General features: G+C 46.3%; 3 protein-coding genes and 1 non-coding gene across 15 annotated transcripts in view; 2 read left to right on the forward strand and 2 right to left on the reverse strand.

The window, feature by feature from the left end:
- The window catches only part of TULP2 (TUB like protein 2), a 63079-nt gene that overhangs the window by 25269 nt on the left and 14190 nt on the right, over positions 1-23620 (reverse strand). For 3 of the 12 annotated variants that reach the window (XM_060398747.1, XM_060398746.1, XM_060398742.1), the window contains exon 2: positions 2610-2712. The exons of the other annotated variants lie outside the window; for them this stretch is intronic. The gene's annotated coding sequence lies outside the window, so the exon portion shown is untranslated. The remainder of the gene's footprint in view (positions 1-2609; positions 2713-23620) is intronic. 12 annotated transcript variants of the gene reach the window in all.
- Positions 2753-12045, reverse strand: LOC132657775 (craniofacial development protein 2-like). Its single transcript, XM_060398761.1, has 2 exons — positions 10006-12045; positions 2753-9633 (listed from the first exon to the last, which is right to left on the reverse strand). The coding sequence occupies exon 2, from the start codon at positions 7832-7834 to the stop codon at positions 6848-6850; it is 987 nt and encodes a 328-aa protein (XP_060254744.1). The 5' UTR covers positions 7835-9633; positions 10006-12045; the 3' UTR covers positions 2753-6847.
- On the forward strand, positions 9494-20331 carry DHDH (dihydrodiol dehydrogenase). The gene is made up of 7 exons (XM_004015362.4): positions 9494-9612; positions 10046-10157; positions 12117-12280; positions 14972-15224; positions 18681-18805; positions 19632-19785; positions 20032-20331. The coding sequence occupies exons 1-7, from the start codon at positions 9523-9525 to the stop codon at positions 20139-20141; spliced, it is 1008 nt and encodes a 335-aa protein (XP_004015411.1). The 5' UTR covers positions 9494-9522; the 3' UTR covers positions 20142-20331.
- On the forward strand, positions 18110-18182 carry TRNAG-CCC (transfer RNA glycine (anticodon CCC)). The gene has a single exon. It is a non-coding gene; the product is annotated as a tRNA-Gly (tRNA).

Genomic DNA, 23620 nt, shown 5'->3' on the forward strand with positions numbered 1-23620 from the left:
TTCAAGGAAGTTTACTGGGAAGAAAGATGTGCTGCACCCACCCTTCCCTTAGGAACCTCAGCAATGACCTTCACAAACTTCAGCCACAGCCTCTCTGCTTCTCTTGGAAAACTGGAAGCTGGGCCTCAGTGACCCAATCTGGAAACTGGGCTTAAAATGGTAGCCACTTTCCAGCATTCTTTGAAGGATGTAATAAGCATATACATGAGTGGCATCTCTTCTGGCCTGAAATATAAGGTTAGCAAGTAATAGCTGTTATTGGCATTGAGTGGACATGTTTATACAACCAGGGCTTCCCAGGTGGTGCTAGTGGTAAGAATCCACCTGCCAATGCAGGAGAATCAAGTTCAATCCCTGGGTCAGAAAGATCCCCTGGAGGAAATCCTACCCACTCCCGTGTTCTTGCCTAGAGAATCCCATGGACAGAGAAGCCTGGCAGACTACAGTCCACGGGGCTGCAGAGAGTTGAAAGTGAAAGAGGAGAGTGAAAAAGTTGGCTTAAAGCTCAACATTCAGGAAACGAAGATCATGGCATCTGGTCCCATCACTTCATGGCAAATAGATGGGGAAACAGTGGAAACAGTGTCAGATTTTATTTTGGGGGGCACCAAAATTACTGCAGATGGTGATTGCAGCCATGAAATTAAAAGACACTTACTCCCTGGAAGAAAAGTTATGAGCAACCTAGAAAGCATATTGAAAAGCAGAGACATTACTTTGCCAACAAAGGTCCATCTAGTCAAGGCCACGGTTTATCAAGTGATCATGTGTGGATGGGAGAGTTGGACTGTGAAGAAAGCTGAGCACTGAAGAATTGATGCTTTTGAACTGTGGTATTGGAGAAGACTCTTGAGAGTCCCTTGGACTGCAAGGAGATCCAACTAGTCCATTCTAAAGGAGATCAGTCCTGGGTGTTCTTTGGAAGGAATGATGCTGAAGCTGAAACTCCAGTACTTTGGCCACCTCATGCGAAGAGCTGACTCATTGGAAAAGACTGATGCTGGGACGGATTGGGGGCAGGAGAAGGAGACAACAGAGGATGAGATGGCTGGGTGGCATCACCGACTCGATGGTCGTGAGTCTGAGTGAACTCCGGGAGTTGGTGATGGACAGGGAGGCGTGGCGTGCTGCAATTCATGGGGTCACAAAGAGTCGGACACGACTGAGCGACTGAACTGAACTGAGCACACATATACCTAGGGTCTCTGGGAGCCAGTCTCTGTCTCCCGTATCTAAGGAAACCCATTCCAGTCACCCAGGGTTCCTTCTACATTTGGTCATTCTTTACCTGCAAGTGTATCCGTTTGTTTACACTCTGTCTCCTCCAATGGATCTAAATTCCAAAAGGAGCATCAAATTCATTGTCTCATACACAGAGTCCCCTGCATACATGGTCAAGAATGGAGTCACCTCTGCCCTGGACCAACACCACCCATCTCTGTCTCCTGTCTGAACTTTCATCCTAGGCCTAAATCAACAGTTATCTTGGCCCTTCGTGTGTAATCTGAAAATGATCTTTTTGATCTGTGCGTGCAAAGGTTTTACAATGATGACTGTCTCTTTGGAATGTTCTTTTGCATAGGAGCTGCAGTTCGTGCTGTAGACAGGACTCGGAGTGGATTGAGAGAGGATTTGGGAATCTCTGGAGAGACAAAAATGAGGAGCTAGGGATTCCAACTGTGCCTTCACCTCATATTTCGGACTCTGCCCCCCCTTTGTAGTAACCATGTGATTCTGATGTTTCGACATCTGGGGTCTTGCAGACTCTGGAGGGACTGCCCCTCTCAGAGTTAGGTAGTTGCTAGAGATCATAAACCACTCAGCTGCGAATGACTGTACATTTCCTATGCAGATCAACCCAGACCCCAGCCACCTGCTTTAGGGAGCTTCTACAGTCCCCAGAGTCTGGGACAACAGTTCCCTGCTGTGGTCATGCCAGGACCAGGTCCCAGACAATTCAGACAGCTCCTCCACTGCAGAGTCTGCTGAAATTATTCCAGCTTGCCAGTCCTAAACCTGCTTATCCTGAAGTGCCCATTCCTTCCCACAGAAACCACAAAAACTCTTGCCCACATTGCTTCCTCATTCCCTGTCTCCTGACCAACCCTGGTACTTCCTCACGTGGCCCTTTGTAGCATGGCATGTCCCCTCCTCTTGTTTTGTTGTTGTTACCTTTTAAATATTTATTTTGGGGCTTCCCTGGTGGAGCCAGTGGTAAAGAATCTACCTGCCAATGCAGGAGAGGCAGGAGACTCAAGTTCAGTTCTTGCCCGGAGAATCCCATGGACAAAGGAACCCGGCAGGTTAAAGTCCATGGGTCCACAAAGAGTCGAACACGACTGAGTGACTGAGCGCAAGCAACAAGGACCTACTGTCTAGCACAGGGAGCTATGTTCAGTGTCTCATGAAGTGAAGCGCAGTGAAAGTTACTATGGACTATACAGTCCATGGAATTCTCTAGACCAGAACACTGCAGTGGGTAGCTGTTCCCTTTTCCAGGGGATCTTCCCAACCCCGGGATCAAACCCTGGTCGCCCGCATTGCAGGCAGATTCTTTACCTGCTGAGCCACAAGGGAACCCCCAAAATACTAGAGTGGGTAGCCTATACCTTCTCCAGTGGATCTTCCTGACTCAGGAATTGAACCTGGGTCTCCTGCACTGTAGGCGGGTTCTTTACCAACTGAGTTATCACGGAAGCCCCTCATAATAACCTGTAATGGAAAAGAATATATATATATACACACACATAAATATATATTCACATACACATATATATGTGAATCATTTTGTGGTACACTTGAAAATAACATTGTAAAAAAAAATAACATTGTAAACCCACTAGATTTCAAAAAAAGCTGTTATGAGAAAAGAAAACAAAACACAGTCTAAACTCTTCATCATGTACCTCCTCACCTTTTTCATGAGCTCTGAGCAGCCACCAGAACTCTCATAGTATAAACCCTAATATTACCACTGATGCTGGCTAATTTCTTATAGCAACAGAAACAAATACACAGTAGTTAACAGTCCCACAACACTTAGAATGTAGCAGGTGCTGTCCCAAACACATTATATATTATAAATAAAATTCATTTCATCCTCACAAAAGCCCTGGGAGGTAACATTTGTCACTCCCATTTTACAGATGAGGCAAGACACTTGCCTGATGTCTCACAGCTAGTAAGTGGCAGAGTGGGGACTGGAACCCCAGCAGGCTGGATCCAAAGTTCAGTCTCTGAAGAATGATGAGGGGTTGGTTTGGGTGGAAGGTTGGGGGATTGGCACAGCATGTACACTCAAAAAAATTCCGATGAACAAAAGAGTTAATGTATAAATGCTATTGGTCTCTTCCTAGCACACCATCCACCCAGTCTTTGCCTGGCTGACAGTTTCTGTGTGACTTTTAATTTCACAGTTTTTTTCTAACATTTGAATATGACACACATCATCATCTCCTTTCCCCTCTCCTTCACACTTCACCACCTGCAGGGTGAGCTCTTTGACCCTTCACAAATGGCCCAATTACTGTCTATAAATGAATCTTTCATGCATCCCCTGCACTCCAAGCTCTCAGTTCTAACTGGATTCAGCTTTTTTCCTGCATGGGTTGTTTCTTCTGTCTGGAAGGCCATCTCTGTTTCTATACCAGGAAAACCGACATCAACATCTTGCAAAATGCAGGACTTCCCAGGTGGTGCAGTCGATCAGAGTCCACCTGCCGATGCAGCGGTCACTGGTTCGATCCCTGCTGTGGGAGGATTTCACATGCTGTGGAGCACGTAAGCCCACAGGCCACAACTGCTGAAGCCTGCATGCTCCAGGGCCTGAGAGCCACAGCTAACGAGCCTCTGTGCTGCAACTACTGAAGCCTGCGCACCTGGAGCCTGTACTCTGCAACAAGAGAAGCTGCTGCAATGAGAAGCCCGTGAACCACAACTAGACAGCAGCCCTCAGTCTCTGCAACTCGAGAAAGCCTGCGTGCAGCAATGAAGTCCCAGCACAGCCAGAAATACGCGAATAAATACATCCAATCTTTTCAAAAAACATCTTTTAAATTGCATTTCAATCATGCCCTCATCTGCCCAGGCTTTCCTGGTCTTCAGCTTGGGCTACGAGTGCCCCCAACCCCAGCCTCTATACTGCCTAGTGTTCCCACCATTACGACATGTATCATCCAAGATATGCAAAAAAGCAAAAGTGGTTGTCTGAGGAGGCCTTACAAATAGCTGAGAAAAAAAAGAGAAGCAAAAGGCAGAGGAAAAAGGGAAAGATATACCCAAATGAATGCAGAGTTCCAGAGAAATATGACAGATAAGAAAGCTTTCTTAAGTGAATAATGCAAGGAAATAGAGGTAAACAATAGAATGGAAAAGACTAGAGACCTCTTCAAGAAAATTTGAGATACCAAGGGAACATTTCATGCAAAGATGGGCACAATAAAGGACAGAAATGGTATGGACCTAACAGAAGCAGAAGATATTAAGAAGAGGTGGCAAGAATACACAGAAGAACCAAACAAGAAAGTCTTAAGGACTCAGATAAATATGATGGTGTGGTCACTCACCTAGAGCCAGACAGCCTGTAATGTGAAGTCAAGTGGGCCTTAGGAACCATTACTACAAACAAAGCTAGTGGAGGTGATGGAATTCCAGCTGAGCTATTTCAAATACTAAAGGATAATGCTGTTAAAGTGCTACACTCAATATGTCAACAAATTTGGAAAATTCAGCTGTGGCCACAGACAGTAAAAGGTTCGCTTTCATTCCAATTCCAAAGAAAGGCAATGCCAAAGAATGTTCAAAATACTGTACAATTGTGCTAATTTCACATGCTAGCAAGTTAATGCTCAAAATCCTTCAAGTTAGGCTTCAACAGTATATGAACTGAGAACTTCCATATGTACAAGCTGGAGTTAGAAAAGACAGAGGAACCAGAAATCAAATTGCCAACATCCACTGGATTATAGAAAAAGCAAGAGAATTTAAAAAAAAACAACCCACCTGCTTCATTGACTATACTAAAGCCTTTGACTGTATTCAGTTCAGTTCAGTCGCTCAGTCGTGTCCGACTCTGCAACCCCATGAATCGCAGGACTCCCTGTCCATCACCAACTCCCGGAGTTCACTCAGACTCATGTCCATTGAGTCAGTGATGCCATCCAGCCATCTCATCCTCTGTTGTCCCCTTCTCCTCCTGCCCCCAATCCCTCCCAGCATCAGAATCTTTTCCAATGAGTCAACTCTTCGCATGAGGTGGCCAAAGTACTGGAGTTTCAGCTTTAGCATCATTCCTTCCAAAGAAATCCCAGGGTTGATCTCTTTCAGAATGGACTGGTTGGATCTCCTTGCAGTCCAAGGGACTCTCAAGAGTCTTCTCCAACACCACAGTTCAAAAGCATCAATTCTTTGGCACTCAGCCTTCTTCACACTCCAACTCTCACATCCATACATGACCACAGGAAAAACCATAGCCTCAACTAGACGGACCTTAGTCGGCAAAGTAATGTCTCTGCTTTTGACTATACTGTCGAGGTAGGTCATAACTTTTCTTCCAAGGAGCAAGTGTCTTTTAATTTCATGGCTGCAGTCACAATCTGCAGTGATTTTGGAGCCCCAGAAAAATAAAGTCTGACACTGTTTCCACTATTTCCCCATCTATTTACCATGCAGTGATGGGACCGAATGCCATGATCTTAGTTTTCTGAACGTTGAGCTTTAGGCCAACTTTTCACTCTCCACTTTCACTTTCATCAAGAGGCTTTTGAGTTCCTCTTCACTTTCGGCCATAAGGGTGGTGTCATCTGCATATCTGAGGTTATTGATATTTCTCCTGGCAATCTTGATTCCAGCTTGTGTTTCCTCCAGTCCAGCGTTTCTCATGATGTATTCTGCATAGAAGTTAAATAAGTAGGGTGACAATATATAGCCTTGACGTACTCCTTTTCCTATTTGGAACCAGTCTGTCGTTCCATGTCCAGTTATAACTGTTACTTCCTGACCTGCATACAGATTTCTCAAGAGGCAAGTCAGGTGGTCTGGTATTCCCATCTGTTTCAGAATTTTCCACAGTTTATTGTGATCCACACTGTCAAAGGCTTTGGCATAGTCAATAAAGCAGAAATAGATGTTTTTCTGGAACTCTCTTGCTTTTTGCATGATCCAGTGGATGTTGGCAATTTGATCTCTGGTTCCTCTGCCTTTTCTAAAACCAGCTTGAACATCTGGAAGTTCACGGTTTATGTATTGCTGAAGCCTGGCTTGGAGAATTTTGAGCATTACTTTACTAGCATGTGAGATGAGTGCAATTATGCAGTAGTTTGAGCATTCTTTGGCGTTGCCTTTCTTTGGGATTGGAATGAAAACTGACCTTTTCCAGTCCTGTGGCCACTGCTGAGTTTTCTAAAATTGCTGGCATATTGAGTGCAGCACTTTCACAGCATCATCTTTCAGGATTTGAAACAGCTTAACTGGAATTCCATCACCTCCACTAGCTTTGTTCGTAGTGATGCTTTCTAAGGCCCACTTGACTTCACATTCCAGGATGTCTGGCTCTAGATGAGTGATCACACCATCGTGATTATCCGGGTCGTGAAGATCTTTTTTGTACAGTTCTTCTGTTGATTCTTGCCATCTCTTCTTAATATCTTCTGCTTCTGTTAGGTCCATACCATTTCTGTCCTTTATCGAGCCCATCTTTGCATGAAATGTTCCCTTGGTATCTCTAATTTTCTTGAAGAGATCTCTAGTCTTTCCCATTCTGTTGTTTTCCTCTATTTCTTTGCATTGATCGCTGAAGAAGGCCTTCTTATCTCTTCTTGCTATTCTTTGGAACTCTGCATTCAAATGCTTATATCTTTCCTTTTCTCCTTTGCTTTTCGCTTCTCTTCTTTTCACAGCTATTTGTAAGGCCTCCCCAGACAGCCATTTTGCTTTTTTTGCATTTCTTTTCCATGGGGATGGTCTTGATCCCTGTCTCCTGTACAATGTCATGAACCTCATTCCGTAGTTCATCAGGCACTCTATCTATTAGATCTAGGCCCTTAAATCTATTTCTCACTTCCACTGTATAATCATAAGGGATTTGATTTAGGTCATACCTGAATGGTCTAGCAGTTTTCCTGACTTTCTTCAATTTAAGTCTGAATTTGGTAATAAGGAGTTCATGATCTGAGCCACAGTCAGCTCCTGGTCTTGTTTTTGTTGACTGTATAGAGCTTCTCCATCTCTGGCTGCAAAGAATATAATCAATCTGATTTCGGTGTTGACCATCTGGTGATGTCCATGTGTAGAGTCTTCTCTTGTGTTGTTGGAAGAGGGTGTTTGCTATGACCAGTGCATTTTCTTGGCAAAACTCTATTAGTCTTTGCCCTGCTTCATTCTGCATTCCAAGGCCAAATTTGCCTGTTACTCCAGGTGTTTCTTGACTTCCTACTTTTGCATTCCAGTCCCCTATAAAGAAAAGGACATCTTTTTTAGGTGTTAGTTCTAAAAGGTCTTGTAGGTCTTCATAGAACCATTCAACTTCAGCTTCTTCAGCGTTACTGGTTGGGGCATAGACTTGGATTACCGTGATATTGAATGGTTTGCCTTGGAGACGAACAGAGATCATTCTGTCATTTTTGAGATTGCATCCAAGTACTGCATTTTGGACTCTTTTGTTGACCATGATGGCTACTCCATTTCTTCTGAGGGATTCCTGCCCGCAGTAGTAGATATAATAGTCATCTGAGTTAAATTCAGCCATTCCAGTCCATTTTAGTTCCCTGATTCCCAGAATGTCGATGTTCACTCTTGCCATTTCTTGTTTGACCACTTCCAATTTGCCTTGATTCATGGACCTGACATGCCAGGTTCCTGTACAATATTGCTCTTTACAGCATCAGACCTTGCTTCTATCACCAGTCACATCCACAGCTGGGTATTGTTTTTGCTTTGGCTCCATCCCTTCATTCTTTCTGGAGTTATTTCTCCACTGATCTCCAGTAGCATATTGGGCACCTACTGACCTGGGGAGTTCCTCTTTCAGTATCCTATCATTTTTCCTTTTCATACTGTTCATGGGGTTCTCAAGGCAAGAATACTGAAGTGGTTTGCCATTCACTTCTCCAGTGGACCACATTCTGTCAGACCTCTCCACCATGACCTTCCTGTCTTGGGTTGCCCCGCCCGCGGGCATGCCCCTCATTGAGTTAGACAAGATTGTGGTCCTAGTGTGATTAGACTGACTAGTTTTCTGTGAGTATGGTTTCAGTGTGTCTGCCCTCTTATGCCCTCTTGCAACACCTACCATCTTACTTGGGTTTCTCTTACCTTGGGTGTGGGGTATCTCTTCACGGCTGCTCCAGCAAAGCACAGCCGCTGCTCCTTACCTTGGATGAGGGGTATCTCCTCACCACCGCCCTTCCTGATCTTCAACGTGGGATGGCTCCTCTAGGCCCTCCTGCGCCTGCCCAGCCACCACTCCTTGGACGTGGGGTTGCTCCTCCTGGCCCCTCCCCTGGCCTTGGGCTCGGGGTGGCTCCTCTCGGCCATGGTCAACATCACTTTGCTGACAAAAGTCCGTATAGTCAAAGTTATGGTTTTTCCAGTAGTCGTGTATGGATGTGGGAGTTGGACCACAAAGAAGGCTGAGCATTAGAGAACTGATGCTTTCGAATGGTGGTGCCGGAGAAGATTGTTGAGAGTCCCTTGGATTGCAAGGAGATCAAACAAGTCAATCCTACAGGAAATCGAATCTGAATATTCACTGGAAAGCCTGATGCTGAAGCTGAAGCCCTAGTACTTGGCCACTTGATGTGGAGAGCCGACTCATTGGAAAAGACTCTGATGCTGGGAAAGACTAAGGGCAGGAGGGGAAGGAGGCGACAGCAGATTAAATGCCTATAAGGAAAACTGACGAATTTGTTGCGGGTGAAGTTGGCCAGTCTTTTTATTTATTGCTCGCGTTCCTAGCTGAAAATGATCTTGGTTTTCTGGGTCTGTTTCTGCTTCTGTAAATAGGGCACAATAGACTCTCACTCGCAGGTTTGTGGTGAGAAATCAGGGATGGGGAAAGGAAAGCACGGGCGTTCTATAAATATTAATAGTTAAGAAATATTAGTAAAAATCAGTGAATATATTACCTTTGCTATTATTATCCTCTCTCTCCCTCTGGACAGTTCCTAAGGGTATGCGGCTTTCTGAACAAAAGAGAGGTAAGTTCAAAGGCTCGAAGTTGAATGGAAAACAAAGCGCCTCCGCTTGTGTCACATGGCTAGTCTCTAGGAAAGAAGACTCCGGGTGTTTTTGGTCCATCCCTGTTAGGCGGAGCCTTCGGTGCATTCTTCCAATGGGGATGCTAGAATTAAATATCCGTCCTCTTTGCCTTGGGACTGGCAGGGCGCACAAGCGCCGTGGCCAATGAGGAGCGGCGTAGGAGCAATGGGGGCGGGGACAAGGGCCACGCCCCCCGGAGCGCCGGGCATCTGGTCCTTAACTCTCGCCGGGAAAAGGTAGACACGTTTGGGACTCCGGGTTGCGGCGATGGCGCTTCGCTGGGGCATCGTGTCGGCTGGCCTTATCTCCAGCGACTTCACGACGATGCTGCGGATGCTGCCTCGCTCTGAGCACCAGGTCCTCCCTCTCTCCAGAGACCTGGGGAAGAGTGGGCGGGGGGGTCTGAGGGAGGAGGGAACTAGGCTTCTAGACTTCCGAGCCCCACAAGGCCGTGAAACAATCTCAAAATCCGTATCGCTCTTTTCTCCCCTCTGTCTTTTTAACACGAATTACGCGAGGGTTGGGAGAGTCTTCATCCGATTTGTTGTGTAAGGAAGAAATTTAAATATTAGGGAGTTTGATAATCGGGGTTGAATAACCGTCTGCCTCAGATCTCTTTTCCCCAAACCCAGGTGTCACCTCATCCCCCAGGACCACATGCCCCCTGCCCGGTTTTGGGAGTTGTCAATTTCTCCCTCCCCCACCGAGGCCTTCTCCATCACCTCCCTCCCATCCACCCGTCTTCCTTACCTGCCCCAGCCTCTCCAGTCTGACTCAGGCGTCCCTCTAGGTAGTGGCGGTAGCGGCCCGTGACCTGAGCCGGGCGAAGGAGTTTGCTAAGAAACACGACATTCCCAAGGCCTATGGATCCTATGAGGAACTGGCCAAGGACCCAGACGTGGGTGAGTGGCCCGGGCGGCGGCGGGGGAGAGGGGGCGTCACCGGGGGTGCTGCCTTCAGGGTGCTCCGTAGAAGCGAGGCTCTGCGCGATGAGCCAATCCCTCTGGGCTGCCGAAAGGACTCTGGGCTGGGACGCGGGACGATAGGAACCGGTTTCGTCTGAAATTATCTGTCCAGCAAGAAATAGCAAGTAGGGGCCACACCTCCGCGGTAAAGGCAGGGCTTGAATTCCTGAGCGAGGCCTTTCAGGTTTTAAATACGACCCGTGTGTCTCGGGCTTCTGCGTTCCAGAGGAGCCTGGATGGAGAGGCAGGACAGCGTGGTTGGACAACAGCCTGGCTCTGGAGTCAGATTGGCTGAGTGGGCATTTTCCCCTCTTCTGCTTGCCCTTCTCAGGTTCCCCATTTCTGAAACGGGCAAAATAATAATCTTACTTCTTGGTGGTGTTGTGAGGACTAAGTGAGTGAATACCATAATTTCAGAAGACTGAAAATAATCTTAAGGAAATAGAGTGATAGTAGGGAACGGTTTTGTTGTTGTTCAGTCGCTAAGTAGTGACCAACCCTTTTGGCAGGCTCCACTGTCCATGGGACTCTCCAGGAAAGAATACTGGAGTGGGTTGCTATTCCTTCTCCAGGAGCTCTTCCTGACCCAGGATCGAACCTGAGTTGCCTGCATTGGCAGGCGTCAGGGAGCCCCTTCAATTCAGTTCAGTTCAGTCACTCAGTCGTGTCCAACTCTGTGAGTCCATGGACTGCAGCACACCAGGCGTCTCTGTCCATCACCAACTCCCAGAGCTTACTCAAAACTCATGTCCATTGAGTTGATGATGCCATCCAACCACCTCATCCTCTGTGGTCCCCTTCTCCCCCCGCCTTCAATCTTTCAATCAGCATCAGGGTCTTTTCCAATGAGTCAGTTCTTTGCATCAGGTGGCCAAAGTATTGGAGTTTCAGCTTCAGCATCACTCCTTCCAATGAATATTCAGGACTGATTTCCTTTAGGATGGACTGATTGGATCTCCTTGCTGTCCAAGGGACTCTCAAGAGTCTTCTCCAACACTGCAGTTCAAAAGCATCAGTTCTTTGGGACTCAGCTTTCTTTATAGTCCTACGCTCACATCCATACATGACTACTGGAAAAACCATAGCTTTGACTAGATGGACCTTTGTTGGTGAAGTAATGTCTCAGCTTTTTAATATTCCGTCTAGGTTGGTCATAACTTTTCTTCCAAGGAGCAAGCGTCTTTTAATTTCATGGCTGCAGTCAACATCTGCAGTGATTTTGGAGCCCCCCAAAATAAAGTCTGTCACTATTTCCAGTGTTTCCCCATTTTCCATGAACTGATGGGACCAGATGCCATGATTTTAGTTTTCTGAATGTTGAGTTTTAAGCCAACTTTTTCACTCTCCTCTTTCATTAAGAGGCTCTTTAGTTCTTCTTCACTTTCTGCCATAAGGGTGGTGTCATCTGCATATCTGAGGTTATTGATATTTCTCCCGGCAATCTTGATTCCAACTTGTGCTTCATCCAGTCCAGAATTTCTCATGATGTACTCTGCATAGAAGTTAAATAAGCAGGGTGACAATATACAGCATTGATGTACTCCTTTCCCGATTTGGAACCAGTCTGTTGTTCCATGTCCAGTTCTAACTGTTACTTCTTGACCTGCATACAGATTTCTCAAGAGGCAGGTCAGGTGGTCTGGTATTCCCATCTCTTTAAGAATTTTCCATAGTTTGTTGTGATCCATACAAAGGCTTTGGCTTAGTCAATAAAGCAGAAGCCCTTAGCTCCATCCAAATGAGAGGCTAGAGTTTGACCACTGCGGTAGGACTTCCTACCTGCTTGGAGGAACTCAGGCTCTTGGAAACTTGGGGGCGGGGCCTCTAAATGGTGGGTGGTGCCAGAGGTCTCAGTGGGTGGGGCTATTGATCTCTACCTTTTTCCTCCCGCCATAGAGGTGGCCTACATTGGCACCCAGCACCCCCAGCACAAGGCCGCAGTGTTACTCTGCCTGACAGCGGGCAAGGCTGTGTTGTGCGAGAAGCCCATGGGTGTGAACGCTGCGGAAGTGCGCGAAATGGTTGCTGAGGCCCGATCCCGAGGCCTCTTCCTTATGGAGGTGAGGGTGGAGGGCCCTTCCAACGTCCCACATTAGAGCTACTTGACATGGTTGTCAGTCGACAGTTTTGGAGGAACATAAGGGTGGATTGCCAAGAGTTAAGATGAACACAAAATGAACCAGGGTCCTCGCGTTTGTCAGGATGCCGTTGAGCTATGTCAGGTAGTCTACTAGCAACACGGTCTTAGTTTGGGTGGATTTACAAAGTTAGAGATCCGAAGTACCAAGGAACCTCCTACCAAACCTCAGTGTCAAATTGCCTTTGGTTTTACCCTTATCAGACTTGGCTACCTATAGGGGCCTTTGGCATCTTGCAAATTGCCAGTAATTAAAATGGCCACCAGCAGCAATGACTAACACCAGAAGTTAAGATGGCCACCAAATGACACCATCACCCCAAGCTATTTTCATGTTAAGGAGTAGTAGGGTTCTTTTTTCTTTTTGGCCACACCAAGAGGCATGTGGAACTTTCCTGAACAGGGATGGAACCTGTGCCCCCTTCGGAAGCACTGCTGGACCACCACCAGGGAAGTCTGAGTATTATGGTTTTTAAACATTTTGCTATAGGTTCTGCCAGTAGTCACAATAGCTCTTACTTCCCCATGTTCTATCTAGTTATCATATGCTCAGTATTGCTGAGCCTCCTAGTCTGCAAAGTTCTATGTGCCCAAGGAGTAGTCAAGATATCAGTGCCAAAATTCTGTGAATTTATTATTTCTTCATTTTTATTGGCACCTAATGTGTACCAGATTCAATCTTAGGAACTGGGGATTCATAACATACAAGACAGAGGCTCAGTTTTCAAGGAGCTCAAGATCACTTTTGGTCATGGAAATGGGTAACCCCAATGTCCATGGGCATGGGCTTTTGTGGACATAGGACTGAGCAGTTTATGGAGCACAGACACCCTGTCCCAGCTTGGGTGCTGATCAAGGAGGTTTCTTGTGGGTAGAGGCTGGCTTTTCAGAAAAGTAAACTGCATAGGTAAATAGGCCAGAGAGGAAAAACAGAGTTAAGGCTTAAAACAAGAATTGGCAGATTTCATTTCATTAATATGAAATTTATCTTGGACAGGTCAAGATTTCTGGCTTTAGAGTCAGAGAACTCTAGACTCCAGTTGCCCAGTTCCAAGCTCTGTGACCCTGGGCAAATAATTTGATTCAACTGAGCCTTAGTTTTCTGATTTAAAAAATGGACATAATGATAGCAATCAGGCAGAGATGTTGGGAGGACTCATTAGGCACTGCATGTACATATTGTCTTGCTCATAATATATACCCAATAAATGCAAGCTGATGTTAGGCAATGGGGAGCAACAGAAGGGGCCTGGGCAGGGGTGAGACAGGGTCAGCTCTTAGAGAAGGAAAGATCCCTCTGGGCCATGTGGGGATGGGACTGGAGGGGAGAGATTGGGCGTGTTAGTTAGCCAGGACTGCTATAATAAAGTGCCACTAATGGACCAGGCAGAGGAGGCAATGGCACCCGACTCCAGTACTCTTGCCTGGAAAATCCCATGGACGGAGGAGCCTGGTAGGCTGCAATCCATGGGGTCCCTAAGAGTCAGTCATGACTAATGACTTCACTTTCACTTTTCACTTTCATGCATTGGAGAAGGAAACGGCAACCACTCCAGTGTTCTTGCCTGGAGAATCCCAGGGACGGGGGAGCCTGGTGGGCTGCCATCTATGGGGTCACACACAGTCAGACACGACCGATGCGACTTAGCAGCAGCAGCAGTAACAGACCAGGTGGCTAAAACAACAGAGATTTATTTTCCCATATTTCTGGGGAGTTCTTTGGTGGCCTAGTGGTTAGGATTCTGGGCTTTCACTACAGTGGCCTGGGTTTAAAACTGCGATCCTGCAAGCCTCATGGTGAAGCCCCCCAAAAAATAATAAAATTTTTTAGAATTTAAAAATAAAGTTTTAAAAAATAAATATTTTCTCACACTCTGGAGGCTAGAGAAGTCAAGGTGTCAGCAGGGCTGGCTCCTCCTGAAGCCTCTCTCTGTTTGACTTGCAGATGGCAGCCTCCTCCCTGTGTCTACACATGGTCTTCCCTCTGGGCAGAGTTGTGTCCTAACTTCCTTTTCTTCTAAGGACACCAGTCCTATTGGATGAGGGCCCACCTTAATGACCTCATTTTAACTTAGTTACCTCCTTAAAAAACCCCACCTCCGGGAACTTCCCTGGCAGTCCTGTGATCAAGACACCATGCTTCCAATGTAGGGGGCACGTGTTTAATCCCTGGTCAAGGAAATAAGATCCCACATGCCACAAGATGTGGCAACACACACACACACACACACACACACACACACACACACACACTCCAAATACGCTCACATTAGGAGGTTCTGGGGAGGGCTTGGGCCTCAACATGAATCTGGTGGGGAGACAATTCAGCCCGTAACATTGGGGGACTGGTGTAATGGTTCAGATGAGGAAGGACAAGGCCGGCCTTGGGGCTGCAGGACTGGAGAGGAGAGAAGGTGGCAGAGAGGGTCAGACTAGACACAGCTTGGGCATTGCCAGGCTGTGGAAGGAAGACAGAGGGGCCTTGATTGGGGAGCAGTGGGTACCCACTCAAGATTGAGTCCTTGAAGAGAGAAAAACTGGTTGGTTAACTTTTGGGTCCTGACCACTTTCCTTCTCTTCTTGCATCCTGCTTTCTTCCCTCTGTGGTCTGCAGGCCATCTGGACCCGGTTCTTCCCTGCTGTAGAGGCTCTGAGGTCTGTCCTGGCCCAGGGAACTCTGGGGGACCTTCGGGTTGTTCGGGCAGAATTTGGGAAGAATCTCACCCACGTACACCGGGCCACAGACTGGGCCCAGGCGGGAGGTGGCTTGTTAGACCTTGGCATCTACTGCCTCCAGTTCATCTCCATGGTCTTCGGTGGGCAGAAGCCAGAGAAGATTTCAGCTGTGGGAAGGCGCCATGAAACAGGTATGGTCTATCCTGGACTTGGTTGGTTGGCTGGTCAAGTCACTAAGTTGTGTCCAACTTAGCAAGCCCATGGACCGTAACATGCCAGGTTCCTCTGTCTATGGAGTTTTCCAGGCAAGGAATACTGGAGTGGATTGCCATTTCCTTCTTCAGGGGATCTTCCCAGACCAAGGATCGAACCTGTGTCTCCTGCATTGGCTGGCAGGTTCTTTACCACTGAGCCACCAGGGAATATCCTGGACTAATAGGAGTGGATCCTCTCTTACTGGGAGCAGTGAGCTGGGGATAAGTCTCCTCCCTGATAAGTCTCCTCCCTGATCAGGTTAGGCAGCTAGAGAAACTTCCCATATGAAGCCACCCAAGCTACCCCCAGCCTGGGCTCAGAGTTGAGAGTGTGAGCAGGGTCTGTGCTGGGACTTTGCTGCCTGATGTTGGCCAAGGGACACAACATTCCTGAGTCTTAATCAGTTACCAACTAGTTACCTAATTAGTTTTAATTAGGTAAAATGTCAATAATATAGTTATCATAAGGAGTTAATGAAGTAACTTTTGAAGCAAATGGTAAGCAGTTATTGATTATAAACAATTATTATTTTGTATATTTGTCTCAGTTAGCCTTTGCTACATAACGAACTACCCTAGAACTTAGTGACCTTAAAAAACAATCATTTATTAGCTTGTGATCCTGTGGGTTGGCAATTTGGGCTGGGCTCAGCTTGAGTGGTTCTTCTGCTGGTCTTAGTCATGTAGCTGCAGTTGGCTGGCTGGCCCACTGGAGCTGGATGCTCTAGGGTGGCCTCACTATGTCTTGCAGGTGTTGGTTATTCTATGGGGAGCCTTGGTTCTCCTTCACATGGCCTCTCCTGCTGGCTAACTCAGGTTCATTCGTATGGTGGTCTCAGAGTTCCAGGTGGAGCAACAGGAAGGTGGACCTCAGCATGCAAACACTTTTCAGACCTTTGCTTCTACCATATTTGCCACTGTTCCATGGCCCAACATCAGCTCAGATTTCAGAGGTGGGCAAATAGACTTTACCTCTTGATGGAAGAAGCTACTGCAAAGAGGCACTCATAGAGGAACAAGAGGAATTGCTGTAGCCATCTTTGCAAACCACAGAAAGCAATGAATAGCCAGGAAAATAGTACATGAGATGAAGGTCACTCTTTAGAAAAACTGTCTCCATCTAACATCTGGCCAGTTCCTAGGCTAAATAGTAGTTATAAAAACAGATCCCGTTTATTAAGTGCTACCTTAATAGATATTAAGGTTATTATAGATTATAACTTTAGGGTTATTATAGATATGACCTTTCTGATGTATTAAAGTTGTCCCCATTTTACAGACTAGGAAACTGAAGTACAGAGAGGGGTAGTGACTTATCCAGGGTCACACAGCAGACCTGGGATAAGAACTTGGGCTTAAAAGAGAGCTGAGTCGGGGACTTGCCTGGCAGTCCAGCAGTTGGGACTCTGCATTTCCACTGCAGGGGCTACAGGTTTGATTCCTGGTCAGATAATTAGGCTCCCCCAGGCCCCCATGGTGGAACTAGGATCCCAAGTTCCAAAAAGAGAGAGGGCTGAGTCAGTAGACTCCTCCATCTGTGGCCTGCCTGATGTGGAACCAGGCTAGTACTTAACCTGCTGTGTTTAATTTTTAACTAATGCTTATATATCACTTATTATCATCTAAATAGTCTTCTAAGTACATTGTGCATTTTATAGCACTTAATGTAATACCTGAAATGGCCTTATGAAGCAAATTCTCTTATTATCCCCATTTCAGAGATCAGGTAACTGATTCTCACAAACCTATGCAACAGATTATTTACAGAGGAGGAAACTGAGGCTTAGAGAGGTGAAGTCTCTCTCTCTTTACTTTTTTAGCATATTTTTCTTTATTTATTTAGATTACATCTTTACTGTGATATAATTCACATACCATACGATTTATTTATTGAAAGTATATAATTTTGTGGCTTTAGTATAGTCACAGAGTTGTGCATTTTATCACTATAATCAATTTTCAAATTAATTTTTATTGAAGTATAGTTGGTTTTATGGGATTTTCCAGGTGGCACTAGTGGTAAAGAACCTGTCTGCCAATGCAGGAGACAGGGTTCGACCCCTGGGCCAGGAAGATCCCCTGGGGGAGGGCGTGGCAATCCACTGCAGTATTCTTGCCTAGAGAATCCCATGGACAGACAAGCCCGGCGGACTACAGTCACAAAGAGTTGGACACGATCAAAGCAACTTAGCACACATATGCATGCCTCATACAGCAAATGTAGCATGGAGACATAGTTGATTTACAATACTGTGTTAGTTTCAGGTATATAGCAGTGATTCAGTTGTGCATATACTATAGCCACTCTTTTTAGATTCTTTTCCCATATAGGTTATTGCAGAGTATTGAGTGGAGTTCCCTGTGCTATATAGTAGGTTCATATTAGTTATCTATTTTATATAGTGTGTATATGTCAATCCCAATCGCTCCCAATTTCTCTCTCCTGCACTGTAATCAATTCTAGAATATTTTCATTGCTCAAAAAAACAACCTACCTCACCAATTTTCCCATGCCCCTGAGCCCTAACCAACCACAAATCTGCTTTCTGGTCCTATGGATTTGCCAAATATTATTCTTGCCTGGAAAACTCCAAGGACAGAGGAGCTCGTCACACTACAGTCCACGGGAGTCACAAAGTGTCAGACATGACTGAGTACGTGGCTGAGTACATTCCATATGAATGGAATCCTGCAACATGTGACTTTTGTGTCTGGCTTGTTTCATTTGATGTGTTTTCAGGGTTCATCCATGTGGTAGGACATATCACTACTTCTGGCTTCAGTCTCTCTCATTGTCACACTAGAGATGAGATCTCAGGACTTCCCTGGTGGTCCAGTGGCTAAGACTCTGCACTCCCAGTGCAGGGGGCCCGGGTTCAATCCCTGGTCAGGAAACTAGATTCCCGTATGCTGCATCTAAAAGTTTCACATGCTGCAACTTAAAAGAGCCCACAACTAAGAGCCCACTAACTGCAACTAAGACTCAGAGCAACCAAATAAATACTTAAAATTTAAGAAAACAGAAGATATCTTGCCCAGGGTTCTTCAGATGGGACTGTTTTTGGGTTGTGCTGGGGCTTCACTGCTGCTCAGGCTTTCCCTAGCTGCGGTGATTTGCGGCTACTCGCTACTTGCAGTGTGTGGGTTTCTTGTTGCGGTGGCTTCACTTGCGGAGCACTGGCTCTAGGACACACAAACTTTAGTAGCTTCAGCACGTAGGTTCAGTAGCTGTGGTGCATGGGCCTAGTTGCGTCACGCTTGTGCTGTTTTCCCAGACCAGGGATCGAATCTGCTTCTCCTGCAGTGGCAGGCAGACTCTACCAATGAGCCACCAGGGAAGCATTCAGGCAGGATGTGAGGCCAGGCTTGCCCTCGTCCTGTGCCTTCCCCCAGGTGTGGACGACACTGTCACTGTGATACTCCAGTACCCAGGAGGGGTCCACGGCAGCTTCACCTGCAGCATCTCTGCCCAGCTCGCCAACACGGTGTCCGTGAGTGGTACCAAGGGCATGGCCCAGGTGAGGCATGATTGGCTGAGCTGGGATGGGTCCAAGTACTGGGAACCAGGGCCCTTAGCAAGAGGAATAGGCCAGTCGTGGCTGTTGGAGCTGGATGGGGACTGAACTTGCCTCTTCCCACACTACTGATAAGAAATTCATCCTTAGCTACTAGGCCATGGGATGGAGTTTGAACCTCCAGGCTCCTTCCCAAGAGTGAACCCATTGGTCTGTCAGAAGTCCTTAGTCCTCTCTTGGGAGAAACCAGTTCTTAGTCACCACCCTCTGAGAGCAGCTATAACCTTTGGAATTGCACTCAGGACAGAATATGGGCATTATCAAATGGCAGCTTCATGGGACTTCCTGGAGCCATGTTGCTGGAAAGAAATCCTATTCTCAGCAGAAGAATTTGTACCCTGCCCCAAACTGGAACTGCAGAATCTGCCCCAGCTGTATCTCTGCATTTCCATTTTGACTTAGAGTTGGGTATGGGAATAATTTAGGCTTCCCCAGGGGCTAAAACAAAATGGATAAGCAGGTGATGGGTTGTCTCTGCTCCTCCTTGCAAAGGGGATTCCACAGAGGCAATGATAAACTGTCTTCAAGGCCTGAGCACAGGGTTACAGAAAGGTTTGTTCCTGGGGAAATGAACAGACAAGACAGTCTTGTACTGTGGCAACCATGATGCTAAAGAATAATCCTCCAGCAACCAGGGCAGGGCTAGATTGGGTGGGGACCTAAACCTTCCTGAGGATGGCGGGTGATCAGTGCTTAACTGACAAGAGAGAGGCTCCTGAGCAGCCCTGTTGGTGAGGGCAGTAGGACCACCTCTTATCTCTTTTCTCAGCTCCTCAACCCCTGCTGGAGCCCAACAGAGCTGGTGGTGAAGGGGGAGCATAAGGAGTTCCCACTGCCTCCAGCCCCAGGAAAGGAGTTCAATTTTACAAATGGAATGGGCATGTGTTATGAGGCCAAGCATGTCCGGGAATGCCTGCAGAAAGGTAAGCATGTGGAGAACAGGGGTGGGAGGGTGAGAGGATAGCAGGGCAAGACTGGTAGTGGAGGTGAGTATCCTCTCTACTCCTCATCCACTCAAGCAACTGTTTAGAACTACATCTCCCAGGACCTCCTGTGGCATCCTTATGTTAGAACCATGAATTATTGTGCCTCATGGGATTCTGGGAATTGTAGTTCTTTTAGTCTGGGGATATGAGGAGGAGGGTGTCCCTAACTGCACTCTCCTCCAGGCCTGAAGGAAAGTCCTGTGATTCCGCTGGTGGAAAGTGAGCTCCTGGCTGACATCCTTGAGGAGGTGAGGAAGGCCATTGGAATCACCTTCCCCCAAGACAAATGCTGATGTATGCCCTGAACAAATAAAGACATGCTGGGAATTCTTTGGCTGTCCAGTGGTCAGGACTCGGCACTGTCACTTCTGGGGCCTGGGTTCAATCCCTGGTCAGAGAACTAAGCTCCTGTAAGCCTCAGGGCATGGCAAAGTAAATATAAAAGTTAAATAAAATAAATAATAAAGTTGTGATTTCCACAGAGATCTTGGCAATGGTGGTTTGATAGGCACTGGAGAGAGCCCACCATCAAAGAGGTCACTAGAGCATAAATTGGTTGGAAGGATGAGAGTGGGGGAAGATGGGGTCAGGACCGTATTTCCCACAAGCTCCTGAACAGACATGTGTGGGGAGATCCACAGTTTGCCTGCCTCAGCCCGTGTGACCTTGGCTGCGGAATAGTATATGGGTAGAAGGTGTCCCTAACTGCACCCTCCCTAGCCTCTCTCTTTGTCTCATCGTCAGTAAATGGGGGATACCACACTAAACACTCTCTGGTGAGGATTAAATGGGCCCTAGCACACAGTAGGTTCTCTGTAGCTGTTAGCCAATGGCCCTTCACTTTGAGGTCAGGCCTCCAGAAGCTCCAGGCTCCCATTAAGGTATAGAGACTCATGGGACTTCCCTGGTGGTCCAGTGGCCAAGATACTATGCTCCCAATGCAGGGGCCCTGGGTTCAATCCCTGGTCAGGGAACTAGATCCCAAATGCTGCAACTAAGAGTTCATATGCAGCAACTAAAGATGTTACATGCCACAGTGAAGATCAAAGATCTCAAGTTCCAAAACTAAGACACGGCACAGCCCAATAAACAAATAAGTAAAATAATAAAAACAAGGGGCTTTGCTGGTGGTCCAATGGTAAGACTACACCTTTCAGTGCAGGGGGTGTGGGTTCGATCCTCAGTCGTGGAGCTAAGATCCACATGCCTCACAGCCAAAACAAACAAACAACAATAAAAACAAAACAGAAGCAATATTGCAATAAATCCAGTAAAGACTTTAAAAATGGTCCACATCAAAAAAATAATCTTTACAATCAAAACAAAACAAAACTTTGCTTAAAAAAAAGAAAGGTATAGGGAGTCATTTCAATACGAATGTTCACAAGTATTCAGTGGTCTTATTGGCAAAGCCTGGGTCATATGCCCCTCTATGTGGCAGGGGTAGGAAGTCATTCCCATCCAAATTACAGACAGTTAGAATGGGGCTGTATGTGGGCACTTGGCCAACCAATTAGGGTTAACTTTGTGCTCTAAGAAAGATCTCATTTCCATATTTTACCATAGTAGTGAGTATAGGTTAGGTTATGCTGTAGTAACAAACAATCCCCAAATCTCAGCTTAGCATAACAAGGTTCTTTCCTCACTTGTGTTATATATTGACTGAGAGTTCTGGACTGTATCTTTCTGGGACCCAAACTGACAGAGCCACTAGTATCTGGAGTCCTGCTGGTCAAGTGTGGCCAAGGAAGGAACACCCTGGAAGCTTTTGTACCAAAACATAAATGCTCTGACATGAAAGTGATACACATAATCTCAGAATGTATTGGCCAAAACTAGTCATGTGACCTGAATGAACTACAGAGAATCTAGGAAGTTCATATCTACCACATTCCAGAAGATGAGATGGACATATTGGTTTTATGACACTAATAACTCTCACTATGAGGAAATAAGAAATTTGGTAGAAATTTCAGAACACTGAGAGACATCAGTTAAATGAGTTTTCTATTGTTTGCTTGTCATACCTTGTCATACCTGCATAGTTTTTCTTCAAGGAGCAAGCTATGAGAAACGTAGACAGCATATTAAAAAGCAGAGACATCACTTTGCAAATAAAAGGTCCATATAGTCAAAGCTGTGGTTTTTCCAGTAGTCACATACAGATGTGAGAGTCGGCCCATAAAGAAGGCTGATCATTGAAGAATTGATTTCAGACTGTGATGCTGGAAAAGTCTCTTGAGAGTCTCTTAGACAGCGAGGAGATCAAACCAGTCTATCCTAAAGGAAATCAACCCTGAATATTCATGGGAAGGACTGATGCTGAAGCTGAAGCTCTAATGCTTTGGCCACCTGATGTGAAAACCTGACTCATTGGAAAAGACCCTGATGCTGGGAAAGACTGAGGGCAAGAGAAGGTGGTGATAGAGGATGAGATGGTTGGATGGCATCACCAACTCAATGGACATGAATTTGAGCAAACTCTGGGAGAGAGTGAAGGACAAGGAAGCCTGGCGTGCTGCAGTTCATAGGGCTGCAGAGTTGGAGATGACTTAGCAACTGAACAACAATATTGTTTGCTTAATCCAAGTCCTGCTATGCATCATTTAGCTATCACCATATTGGGTTTCAGTCTTCTGCTTGGTTGGTTTCAACCATTTAATTGTTGGTAGAGATGCCTAGATGTCACCTCTGATAGAGAAGTTACACTGGACACATGAATGCACAGCTAAAGACTACATTTCCCAGGCTCCCTTGCATGTGACTGGCTTTTGGCCAATGGGATGCTGGCAGCTTCGGAGTTATGGCCTTAAAAGGCAAGGAGGATGGCAACCCTTCCCGTCTTTCCCTTCCTGGTGTGGAGATGTCTTGGACATCGGTGTGTCCACCTTATACTGTGAGATGGAAGTGCTGTGTTGTGAATGGTGAGGCAACAAGCTAGAATAGAAGGCTAGAAGAAAGACATGATCATGGAAGTAAGCATGCCCCAAGATCTTCAGGATGTGTTGGCAAACTGGAGACTCAGGAGAGCTGATGTTCAGTTCCAGTCCAAGTCTGAAGCCCTGATTAGCAGGACAGTTGACGATGCAGGTCTTGTCTGAAGGCTGGCAGCTCAAGACCCAGGAAAAGCCAATGATCTAATTTGAGTCCAAGGGTGGGAAGAAAGTTAATGTCATAGTCCTAAGATAATGAGGCAGAAAGAATTCTTTCTTATTCAGAGGAGGGTCAGTCTTTTGGTTCTATTCAGGCATTTTATGCAATCTACTTCACTAAGTCTACTGATATAATATTGATCTCATGCAACAACACCCTCACAGAAATACCCAGAATAATTTTAGATCAAACATCTGGGCATCCTGTGGTCCACTCAAGTTGATACATAAAGTTAACCATCAGGGGCTTCCCTGGTGGTCTAGCGGTTTAGAATCCACCCGCTGATGCAGAGGACATGGGTTTGGTCCCTGGTCTGGGAAGATTCCACATACCACGGAGCAACTAAGCCCTTGTGCCACAACTACCAAGCCAGGGCTTCTGAGCCCATGAGCCGCAACTGTTGAGCCCATGTGCTGCAACTACCGAAGCTTGTTCGCCTAGAGCCTGTGCTCTGCAACAAGAGAGGTCACTGTAATGAGAAGCCCATGCACTGCAGCCACTCACTGCACCTAGAGAAAGCCCTGGCAGCAACAAAGACCCAGCGCAGCCAAATAAATAAATAAATAAATAAGCCTTAAAAAATTAACCATCATACTTCCTGACACTGTGGAACTATACT

This window comes from Ovis aries, chromosome 14 (genome assembly GCF_016772045.2).
Source record: "Ovis aries strain OAR_USU_Benz2616 breed Rambouillet chromosome 14, ARS-UI_Ramb_v3.0, whole genome shotgun sequence".
NCBI lineage: Eukaryota > Metazoa > Chordata > Mammalia > Artiodactyla > Bovidae > Ovis > Ovis aries.

Bases quoted from the DNA above. Each gene is read 5' to 3' on its own strand.
- LOC132657775 (XM_060398761.1), bottom strand. From the start codon at position 7,834: ATGAATCAAGGCAAATTGGAAGTGGTCAAACAAGAAATGGCAAGAGTG.
- DHDH (XM_004015362.4), top strand. From the start codon at position 9,523: ATGGCGCTTCGCTGGGGCATCGTGTCGGCTGGCCTTATCTCCAGCGAC. The intron at 15,225-18,680 runs GTATGGTCTATC...GCCTTCCCCCAG, and splicing joins GGGAAGGCGCCATGAAACAG to GTGTGGACGACACTGTCACT. The intron at 18,806-19,631 runs GTGAGGCATGAT...CTCTTTTCTCAG, and splicing joins GTACCAAGGGCATGGCCCAG to CTCCTCAACCCCTGCTGGAG.